General features: G+C 43.7%; 1 protein-coding gene across 1 annotated transcript; it reads right to left on the reverse strand.

The window, feature by feature from the left end:
* Positions 1-1105: 1105 nt before the first annotated feature.
* Positions 1106-11092, reverse strand: LOC132893676 (ornithine decarboxylase-like). The gene is made up of 9 exons (XM_060932822.1): positions 11084-11092; positions 10850-11023; positions 10592-10764; positions 2980-3196; positions 2797-2880; positions 2555-2717; positions 2359-2468; positions 2010-2224; positions 1106-1898 (listed from the first exon to the last, which is right to left on the reverse strand). Exons 1-9 carry the CDS (start codon positions 11090-11092, stop codon positions 1760-1762), a joined length of 1284 nt encoding a protein of 427 aa, XP_060788805.1. The 3' UTR covers positions 1106-1759.
* Between the last annotated feature and the right edge of the window lie 723 nt (positions 11093-11815).

An 11815-nucleotide genomic window follows, 5' to 3' on the forward strand; every position in this document is an offset into this window, starting at 1 on the left:
TGACCGTAGGTGTGAATGTGAGTGTGAATGGTTGTTTGTCTCTTTTACATTAGACCGTATCTGTCTCATTTTCTTCGCGGATGCACTGTCTGTTTACATTAAACCGCCTGGAAACGCCGGGAAACGGGAATCCGCCAGCGTCCACGTATTCAATCCAGATCGTGTCAGCTCCGGTGCTATGTAAACATTGAGAATACGCAGATACGCGGATACGCTTGTGCTGAGCTCTAGCTGGCGTCGTCATTGGGCAACGTTACTGTGACATCCACCTTCCTGATTCGCTGGCGTTGGTCATGTGACGCGACTGCTGAAAAACGGCGCGGACTTCCGCCTTGTATCACCTTACATTAAAGAGTATAAAAGTATGAAAATACTGCAAATACTGATGCAAATACTGCCCATTGTGTAGTTATGATTGTCTTTAGGCTTGCCATCCTTCCACTTGCAAGTGGTAAGTGATATGCACTGGGATCACACACACAGCGGCTCAGTCCCGAAAACACTGCTTGTGCACTTCACGCGCGCGCTCTGTGAGCTGCGCAGGGCCGGAGTGCGCACCCTCCAGAGGGCACTCGCTGTTCAGGGTGGAGTGATTTGGAGCGCAGGATGCCTGCGGAGCCGAGCATATCCGTGTATTGGCGTTGCTGTGTGCACACTAATCGTTTTAAAAACGTTAATCTGATGATCCGCTGATACGGTCTAATGTAAACATGGGCTATGTGTCAGCCCTGTGATGACCTGGTGACTTGTCCAGGGTGTACCCCACCTCTCACCCATAGTCAGCTGGGATAGGCTCCAGCTTGCCTGTGACCCTGCACAGGATAAGCGGCTACGGATGGATATTTTCATATGCTGATTTGCATATTGATTTAAAAATTCCAGTGATGATTACTGGCACCCAAATTCCTCCCAAATTTATCAACACAAACTCTCACATCAAATCACCACAATTTGTCTCATTCTTCTCTCCTACTTTAGTCATGCAAACAGGAAATATACATTCCTGACCTTCCAAAATTCTTGACGACTGTCATGTGTGTAATGACTATTGTAATTATCTCTGAAACGTACATTATGTTCAATAAGTACAAAAACAAACAAGGCATGGTTTTATTGAGGTTTTATTTATAAAAACAAATAAAATACAAAAACACTTTAAAAAGTTTCCATAGGAAAGCAATATGAATGCAATCCCATCTCTTTCGTATCCATTTCCAAATTCATCATGGTCATAAATAATGGTGCTTTTAATTATCATTAGTGTCATTATTGTCTTACTACCATACCAACACAAATGCTCTTTTAAAAGAAAAGAAACAAGAGAGGAATGTGTATGGTTTCTGCGAATGGTCAGAAGAGGCCAAAAAAAAAAGGAGAGGGAAAAAAAAATCACATGCCAGGCTCGTGAATTCTGTGGTCCATTGTAGTGGTTAAATATAGTCAAACTCCATTGCACTGATGGTGTAACTCACTGTATGCTTTGGAGAGTGGGTTGCGAAACTGTAATAAACTACTACTGAACACAGGAAATAGAAAGACATCCATGTTCTTCTCTATTCTCTGGTTAAGCAACTATATAAAAAGGAAGCAAGGACATATTTAGAATTTAAAAAAAAATTGGAGAAAAAAAAAAGTAAATTTGTGCATCTGCTATATTTCAGGCACATGCACCATGGACCAATTACAAGGGTCATTGTGAACTGGGCACCACAACAAACTAAGGTAGCACAGCACCTCTCTGTACTGCATCTATGTTGACTTAGAGCACACAGGTGGCAGAGGGCTTAGCAGGCAGCTCCAGGGTGCTTCCATGCCCACAGTGGCCTGGCATGTTCACAGGGTTCTGTTCCTCCACCAGAGATGGCATCCCCTGGGCATGAATCTGCTGCATGCATTGCCTAAAATATGATGACAAATTCCTCACTATCAGACTGCAGAGATGGATTCAGCAGGAATATAAATTCTGTTCAACCAGAAGTACCAGAGGAAAGCAGAAAATGTGAACTCACCAAGCTGATCTGGACATGACATAATGGATGTCTGGTTTTTGGAAGCCATTAAAGGTGGACGAGGCGGCCACGGTGTAAGCACCCATGTTTTCAAACAGGAGCCAGTCTCCGATCTGCAGGTCAGGTAGAGTACACAGCTCCACAATGCGGTCCAGGCCATCGCAGGTGGGACCCCAAATACTGCATGGGTACGTGTGCTCATCAGGCTTGGGTTTCTGTGGAGAAAAAATCCAAACAGTAACATTTAATGATATTTTCAATGATTAAAAAATTAACGGGATTTGCGTGTTTCATATCATATTAATAAGGTTTAATCTAACAAACAGAACATATGCAGTTATTTCCATACCTTGTGCACAATGGGAAACACATGTGTGTGATGAAAAAACATGCAGTTGAAAGATCCATAAACACCATCATTGACGTAGTACATTATAGTTCTGTCACTGGTCCCGTCATCTTCATTTGAATTATGGGAAAAATAAATGTAAGACTCAGATGTTTCAGAGATATATTACAGAAGGGAACAGAAAGCAGTATCTTACCATCAGAGCTAGACTCCTCAATCATGTTGACTTTTTTAGCAATGATGTTGACAGCTAGTGTATATGCAGAGGCTGCGTAGAATCGGCCAGGCTCAGCAATTATCCTCACGCCACAGTCTGCAGGAAAGTACTTATCCAGTGCAGGGTTGATCACAGCAGTAATCTAGGGGAATCGAAATAAAAAATTTAACTTGACATTAAAAAAAAAGCCACTCATAAATTGAAATAAGTAGTAAACTAACCTCCTCAAACTTCAGCTTGCAATCATCAGAGCCAGGGAAGCCACCACCGATGTCCAGCAGAGTCATATTGTAGCCCAATTCAGCCTGAGGGAGAATTTAAATTGCAGTTTAGAAATGCAACTCTGCTGAAGGAGCACTTTTTACACCATCAGACAAGCAAATTCACATCATTTGACCACTCACCCCCATGTCGAAGACACAGCGTGCATCTGCAATGGCCTGGCTGAATGACTCTGGGTCAGTGCAGCCACTGCCTACATGAAAGCTGACACCAATGATGTCCAGGCCCAGCTCCTTTGCCCGCTCCAGAAGCAGCCTGCTGTTTTTCAGCGTGGCTCCAAACTTCACACTCAGTCTGTATATTGCCTTAGTGTCATCTGTAGCTATACGCAACACTAGTCTGCATGGATATACAAATCACGGTTAGATAAGACTTTTAACCCTTTGATGCAAAACATATGCGCACCCCTTCTAATGCACAACCTGAGTCAAAAATGACCCACATTCATTTTCCAGGTTATTTCATGCTGACTGAGTTTTTCTTTGCTCTATCTTTTGAAATCAATTTATTTTATGATTGAATATTCCAAGTATTCTTTAAATATCTTGTTTTTAATTACCACAAATCATTAATTTAATTTTTTCTTTCCTACTTTATGAACAAAAATACTTTTTATATTACTACACATGGGTCATCCAAGTGGGCGGCACGGTGGTGTAGTGGTTAGCGCTGTCGCCTCACAGCAAGAAGGTCCGGGTTCGAGCCCTGTGGCCGGCGAGGGCCTTTCTGTGCGGAGTTTGCATGTTCTCCCTGTGTCCGCGTGGGTTTCCTCTGGGTGCTCCGGTTTCCCCCACAGTCCAAAGACATGCAGGTTAGGTTAACTGGTGACTCTAAATTGACCGTAGGTGTGAATGTGAGTGTGAATAGTTGTCTGTGTCAGCCCTGTGATGACCTGGCGACTTGTCCAGGGTGTACCCCGCCTTTCGCCCGTAGTCAGCTGGGATAGGCTCCAGCTTGCCTGCGACCCTGTAGAAGGATAAAGCGGCTAGAGATAATGAGATGAGATTAATTTAATTTTTTCTTTCCTACTTTATGAACAAAAATACTTTTTATATTACTACACATGGGTCATCCAGGGTGCCACGGTGGTGTAGTGGTTAGCGCTGTCACCTCACAGCAAGAAGGTCCTGGGTTCGAGCCCCAGGGCCGGCGAGGGCCTTTCTGTGTGGAGTTTGCATGTTCTCCCCGTGTCCGCGTGGGTTTCCTCCGGGTGCTCCGGTTTCCCCCACAGTCCAAAGACATGCAGGTTAGGTTAACTGGTGACTCTAAATTGACCGTAGGTGTGAATGTGAGTGTGAATAGTTGTCTGTGTCAGCCCTGTGATGACCTGGCGACTTGTCCAGGGTGTACCCCGCCTTTCACCCGTAGTCAGCTGGGATAGGCTCCAGCTTGCCTGCGACCCTGTAGAAGGATAAAGCGGCTAGAGATAATGAGATGAGATGAAATGGGTCATCCAAGTGGGCGGCATGGTGGTGTAGTGGTTAGCGCTGTCGCCTCACAGCAAGAAGGTCCGGGTTCGAGCCCTGTGGCTGGCGAGGGCCTTTCTATGCGGAGTTTGCATGTTCTCCCTGTGTCCGCGTGGGTTTCCTCCGGGTGCTCCGGTTTCCCCCACAGTCCAAAGACATGCAGGTTAGGTTAACTGGTGACTCTAAATTGACCGTAGGTGTGAATGTGAGTGTGAATGGTTGTCTGTGTCAGCCCTGTGATGACCTGGCGACTTGTCCAGGGTGTACCCCGCCTTTCGCCCGTAGTCAGCTGGGATAGGCTCCAGCTTGCCTGCGACCCTGTAGAACAGGATAAAGCGGCTAGAGGAGATGAGATGGGTCATCCAAGTGTGATTTAAAATTAAATGTCTTAATACTATAATAATAATTTGTTTCAAGTAATTACTTTAGCAGTGAATGGGGCCAGTTATTTATTTATTATTATCTGGAAAAACTAATACATGCCTTCATCTCTAGTAGGGTTGATTACTGCAATGGCCTTTTCACAGGCCTGCCAAAAAAAGACCATCAAACGACTTCAGCTGGTTCAAAATGCAGTGGCTAGGGTTCTCACACGAACAAAAAGAACAGAGCACCTTACTCCAATTCTAAGGTCCCTTCACTGGCTTCCAGTAAGCTACAGAATTGACTTTAAAGCATTGCTGCTGGTGTACAAATCTCTAAATGGTACAGGGCCCAATTACCTCTGATATGTTGCAGCGGCCTAACCCAATCAGATCTACCAGATCGAAACAGAAAAATTTACTATTAAAACCAGTTGTTAAAACAAAAGAATGGTGAAGCAGCTTTTAGCTACTATGCAGTACAGCTATGGAACCAACTGCCAGAGGACATTAAAAATGCTCCTGCTGTTGGCAGCTTCAAATCTAGGTTAAAGACCAAGCTGTTTTCAGATGCTTTCTGTTAAATAATTAATATTGTCTTCTTTACATTTTTTATAATCTTTACTTTCTCTGCATGTTTTAAATTTACTTTAACTTTATTCTATTTTATTCTGCTGGTTTCTTTTTTTTTCTTTTTCTCCTCCTATTTGAACTACTACTTCATTTTATTATTTTATTTCTACTATTGTTTAATTCTTATTATTTTCTTTTAATTCTTTTAATTAATTGTTTTAGAATAAAAATAAAATTATTTTATGTAATTTTATTTCTCTATTGTTTACTGTTTTTGTTTTTACTTCTGTAAAGCACATTGAACTGCCATTGTGTATGAAATGTGCTATATAAATAAACTTGCCTTGGCTATTAACTATGTAGTTAGCTAAGCCAACTACAATAAAATTAGCTAACTAAAGTAGAATATGTCAACAGCTAGGTAGCTAATAGTAATTACTTGTAACTTTCTGACAAGTAATCTACTCACTCTTAAGGTAACCTAAACATAATTAATTTTTTTTCTAAGGTAATGTTAGAACAACTGAAAAACATTCCTTACATGTATGAGATGGGCAAAGGGCGCTGTGCTGAGCTGTGAAATGTCTGACACAAGCACAATTCACAGTTCCCACCAAACGCTGTAGTAAATGCATGCGGGTCGGTTCTGACCCATGTGTGTAAACTTGATGTAGAATTACAAAAGCTGTGCTTGTTCATAACTTAAGAAAGGAAAAATAAAAATGATTTGTGCTAAACAAAAACAAGATATTTACTGCATATTTGGAAAAGTAAATGACAAAATGAATTTATTTCAAAAGCATATCATAGAAACACTCAGCCATACATGAAATAACCTGGAAAATGAATGCAGGTCGTTTTTGACCCATGTTGTGCATTAGAAGGGGAGTGATACAAAAAGTGTTTTTATTCAAAAAGTAAGAAAGGAAAAAATAAAATAAGGATGTATGATGATCAAAAACAAGTTAATTGAGGAATACCTTGAATACTGAATGATGGAATTAATTTATTGCAAAGATAGAGAAGATAAAAACTCAGTCGGGTCACTTTTGACCCATGTTTTGCATCAAATTAAATATTCTTGAATTTTTGTAATTAAGTAAAGACAATGTTGCGGCGACCTGCCACAAGGAGTGCCTGAACGCAGGCTCACATGATTGACAACTGCCTCCGCCACTTCCTGCTACGCTGAATCGCTGCGCTACCAGGGCAGCCAATCACAACGCTAGTTAGCAGGGCAGCGGTCGTTCTAGAACGATAGGCAGAATTGACATTCAGTTTGTAACGAAGCAGCAGCAAAGAGAATTCGCTACTAACACAAACTTTACAGCACATCAGGGAAAAAAGGACAAAAAAGGCTACCGGTAAACCCACTGAACTTTTTATATGCAAACGCTGCGCTCGCAGTAATCCGTGGGCATGAGAAATGTTTGTTCCTTACCCGTGATTGGTTTAATGGTTTAAACTTTCTTTCTCAGTGGCGTGTAGTAAAATATCTTCAGTTAAAGTGAACAAACCGCCTGTGAAAGGGCTAATGGTTAAAATGGTTCTTAGTTTAAAACTGGTTTTCTGTTCATTTATATTTGTTCAGCAACATATTACCTGAATGATTAAAAATGGTTAAAATATACTTAATTTACCTTATACATAAATATTTATATATTGTTGCCTAATTAACTTGGGCTTTGTTATAGAAAAACAAGCATTTATTCTTGGAGCAGTGAACTTCTCCAAGAAGAAGAAGAAGAAAATGCGCCTCGGCCAGGACTTGTTGAAAGAACAAGTGAGAGAACAAACCCCTGACCCACTAACCAGAAGAGAGCTGTTAAGCCAAGTCTCTGGTCTCTATGACCCTCTCGGCCTTGTGGCCCCAGCAAAACAGAAGGGAGCCATCCTGATCCGCAGGGCCTTCCAAGAGGCAAAAGTCATGTACTGCGTAGAAGACACCTGGGATGCTGCCTTGTCCAGAGAGCTCAGAGACGATGCCATAAAGCTCCTCGAAGAGTACGCTGAGCTGAGCCAAGTTAGATTTCCCAGAGCTCTCACACCGCCAGATCCAGCTGAAAGACCATGAGCAATCACCTTCTCTGATGGCAGTGAGTGTGCATATGGTGCCGTGCTGTACCTGCGTTGGAGCTGCAGCCATGGTGTCGTAGTAAGGCTAGTTGAGGCCAAGGCTAAGCTGACCCCCCTTGACCATAAAGGTGACCCTGTGAAAGCAGAAATGTGCGGAGCAGTCTTTGCAGCACGGCTGAAGAATTACTTCCAAAAGCACTGCCGAATCGAGGTCAAGAGGTGGTATCATCTAGTCGACAGCCAGACCATCTTGGGTGCCATACAGCATGAAAGTTATGGATACCAAACCTTCTACGCAAACAGAGTTGGTGAGATCCAGAGCAGCACTGACATCCGAGATTGGTGGTGGATTCCAGGTGCCGAGAACATTGCAGATATTATCACCCGAGGGGCCAGTCCTGATGACCTAATCGAGAAATCCAAGTGGCAGTCAGGTCCGCAGTTCCTTCAGCTTCCTGAGAGTGAGTGGCCAAAAAAGTCAGCGAAAGATGTTGCTGCACAGGCAAGAGACAACGTCACAAAAATGCAGAAGAAAACATTCACTGCTGTACTCACCCGAAGTCAGCTGAAGACACAAAGCCCAATTGCAGTCCAGGACGAAGCACAATCCAAGTCCAGAAACCCGCCACCAACAGTAGCAGCAGTCCAAAATCTATTGGACGAAAGGCGCTTCAGCAGTCTAAGATGGCTGGTCGGGACGGTTGCATGGATTTGGAGGGCGGCTAAGAAGTTCTTGCATGCCAAGAGGGGAGATGAAGCAAAGTGGGAGGCAATACCCTCATCTGGCGCCATCACTGTCAGTGAAAGGAAAAACGTGTTCCTGAAACTATGTCTGGCAGTGCAAGAAGGTGTGAACTTCCCAAACACAACTACTGACAGGCTTGTTGTATACAAAGATCAAGTAACTGGGATCCTGATGTGTGGAGGGCGGATACAGGCCTTCAAAGAGGACCATAATGCTGTTCCCCTGCTACCATACCAAGCCTGGGTCTCCACTCTCCTGGCCCGTGAGGCACACAGTGAGGGACATGACGGAGTGGCAGGAACTCTGCTGCGGATGCGAAAGAGAGCCTGGGTGATCAGAGGAAGAATTCTGGCCCAAAAAGTTGTCGACAACTGCATCATCTGCAAGAAGGAAAGAGCAAGAACCTGTCAGCAAATCATGGGTGACTTACCTGAAGAGTGTGTCAACCCAGCTGCGCCATTCCAGTTCACATCCGTCGACCTGTTCGGACCATATCAAGTGAAGGATGACGTCAGAAGGAGAGCAAGCATGAAAGTATGGGGCGTACTATTCTGCTGTATGTCAAGCCGAGCCATCCATGCCGAACTGGCAAACACTCTAACAACAGAGAGCTTCCTCCTTGCTTACCAGAGGTTCACTTCAATCCGTGGTCATCCGCAGAAGATCTGGTCCGATCCTGGAACAAACTTCATTGGGGCGAAACCTGTCCTGGAAGAAATGTATACTTACCTGAGACAACTGAACAAAGAATCACTCGAAGAGTACGCTGCCAAAAACGGTACCTGCTGGACGTGGAAAATCCTTCCAGCTGACTCACCCCACCAGAATGGTGCTGCTGAAACTGCTGTCAAGGTCACCAAAAGAGCTCTGCAAAGCCTTGGTGGCGGAGGAGGCCTTACCTTCAGTGAGTTCCTGACAGTGCTTAAGCTAGCTGCTAACCTTGCCAATGAAAGGCCAATCGATGCCAGAGTTCAGAGCCGTGAGGACCGCATCAACTACGTAACCCCAAACACACTGTTGCTTGGCCGAGCCACACAAACTGGAGACTTCAAAACAGTAGACTACACCACCTACCCCTTCAAGAGACTGCAAGAAATGCAAACACAAGTTAGCCACTTCTGGAGGTCCTGGAGCCAACTTGCAGGTCCGAACCTGTTCGTCCGCAGCAAGTGGCACACTGCAAAAAGGAATGTTGCCGTCGGAGACATAGTGTGGCTCTGCGACCAAAACGCACTGAGGGGGCAATTCAAGCTTGCAAGAGTGGTCAGCGTGAATGCAGACTCCAAAGGCATTGTCCGGGATATCCATGTGAAAGTCCCCCTAGGTGGACGTGCTCAGGTGAAGACTCCAAAGCCAACTGAAAAGTCCTGGGACCCACAGGGTACCACACTGCATCGGGATGTGCGACGCCTCATTGTCCTCCTCCCAGTGGAGGAACAAGTCAGCAGAGACCAGCTCGCCTGATGGGTGCGATCTTCCCGTGTCGCGCCACACCAAGATCGAGTGGGAGGTGTTGCGGCGACCTGCCACAAGGAGTGCCTGAACGCAGGCTCACATGATTGACAGCTGCCTCCGCCACTTCCTGCTACGCTGAATCGCTGGGCTACCAGCGCACGCACGATGCGCTGAACAGGCAGCCAATCACAACGCTAGTTAGCAGGGTAGCCAATCACAACGCTAGTTAGCAGGGCAGCGGTCATTCTAGAACGATAGGCAGAATTGACATTCAGTTTGTAACGAAGCAGCAGCGCAGCAGTTGCAAAGGGAATTCGCTACTAACACAAACTTTACAGCACATCAGGGAAAAAAGGACAAAAAAGGCCACCGGTAAACCCACTGAACTTTTTATATGCAAACGCTGCGCTCGCAGTAATCTGTGGGCATGAGAAATGTTTGTTCCTTACCCGTGATTGGTTTAATGGTTTAAACTTTCTTTCTCAGTGGCGTGTAGTAAAATATCTTCAGTTAAAGTGAACAAACTGCCTGTGAAAGGGCTAATGGTTAAATGGTTCTTAGTTTAAAACTGGTTTTCTGTTCATTTATATTTGTTCAGCAACATATTACCTGAATGATTAAAAATGGTTAAAATATACTTAATTTACCTTATACATAAATATTTATATATTGTTGCCTAATTAACTTGGGCTTTGTTATAGAAAAACAAGCATTTATTCATACATGCTTTGTTGTAAAAAAACAGGCATTTATTCATACATTTATTTTATGTTTGTATGTTTAAAGGTTTTTCACCTTCTAGCTTCGGCTTCAAGCTCCAAGCTTCTACTTCTGATTCTACTTCTGATTCTGGTTCTACTTCTACCTTTTCTTCTGGGAAAACCCACTACTACCACAATTCTACTATAATGTCAGTTCCACTGAAAACCAATAAAATACAAGATGAGTGGAATCCTGTGTCCGAGTCCTTCCCTTTCAAGTGTGGGAAACCCTGATGCTCACATACACTTGACAGACAATGACATAATTATAACTCTAAATACAGAAAGCTACTCACTTGGCATTGTCATGGCTACGAGCAACCTTCATCAGCTCCACTTCACTATCAAAGGTCATCACTTGCACGCCGTGTGCAAAAGCATACTTGATCTGCGACACCTGCTTACATGGGTTGGCATAAATGATCCTACTGGGCTCCACTCCCAGAGACTGCACAAGCTGGATCTCAGCCTAAAGGAAGATACAGAGACGTCAGTATAGTTTCTGCTAATGCTACACCTACTGGTACATTCAAAGGTAACAACAATTTGTGAACCTTGCTTGCACAATCAAATCCCGCTCTCAGTGTTGCCAGTGTCTTTACAACAGCTCTGCTATCATTGCATTTCACAGCATAGAAAGGTGTGACACGAGGCAAGGACCGTGCCCATCTAAGGTGCTTCTTAAGGACATCCCCCAGGTCTGCCACAAAGAATGCATCCTTGTCATTCTACAGGGGAAAAGAGAACAAAAAACTTATATCAAAAAGGAAAAAAAAACACTATCATACTGTACGCATTACCATCAAAAGAAAAATGTGATGGAGAAAACTCACTGAGGTAGACTCGATCTTCTGCTCAACAATGTCCCGTGCACAGAACCCCTCCTCCAGGAGAGTGAATTCAAAGTCGTTGAATGAAGTCATGGTGACAAATCAAGTTCCACTTGCAAAAGAAACTGTAGAAAGAGACACACTGGTGTTAAATGCAATCTATCAGTCTGTTTACATAGCTGCCAACATTCCAAAATTGTAAATAGTAATACAAGGTTGGGTACTGAGTCTTGGTCGGGGGGGCAAAGCCCCCCCGCCGCCAAAGCTTTCTAGCAAAACTACCCTGAAAAATCACACTAAAACAAAATAGTTTGACAAAATTTATTCTACAAACTAAACTATCATCTTACATTAATTTGCAAAGTTCTTTTCAACAATGTATGAAAATAGTCAGTGAATCAGGCAAAAACTTCAAGTAATGCAATTGGCACATACAACTTTTGACAAAGTACACATTAGAGAAATAGACTAGAGCTTACTCAGTCAACAGTTGATGTTATTGCACCACATAAACTTGGCAATATCTAACACCATTCATTCATTAGTCACAAACAAAAATGAATTAAGAATATATGTGGCAGCGGGGGCGTGGTCAAGCACCGGTCTGTGACAGGAGGGCGGAGTCAGGGAAGGTAAGTGGCAGATTCACTTCACCTGAGAGCAATTAACCTGTGTTTGTGTGTCTTCCCA

The sequence above is a fragment of the Neoarius graeffei genome, chromosome 11 (genome assembly GCF_027579695.1).
Source record: "Neoarius graeffei isolate fNeoGra1 chromosome 11, fNeoGra1.pri, whole genome shotgun sequence".
NCBI classification, from domain to species: domain Eukaryota; kingdom Metazoa; phylum Chordata; class Actinopteri; order Siluriformes; family Ariidae; genus Neoarius; species Neoarius graeffei.

Coding starts and splice junctions, on each gene's coding strand:
- LOC132893676 (XM_060932822.1), bottom strand. Junction 10,765..10,849: donor GATTTGATTGTGCAAGCAAG/GTTCACAAATTG, acceptor ATCTTCCTTTAG/GCTGAGATCCAGCTTGTGCA. Junction 1,899..2,009: donor GTCATGTCCAGATCAGCTTG/GTGAGTTCACAT, acceptor ATCATATTTTAG/GCAATGCATGCAGCAGATTC.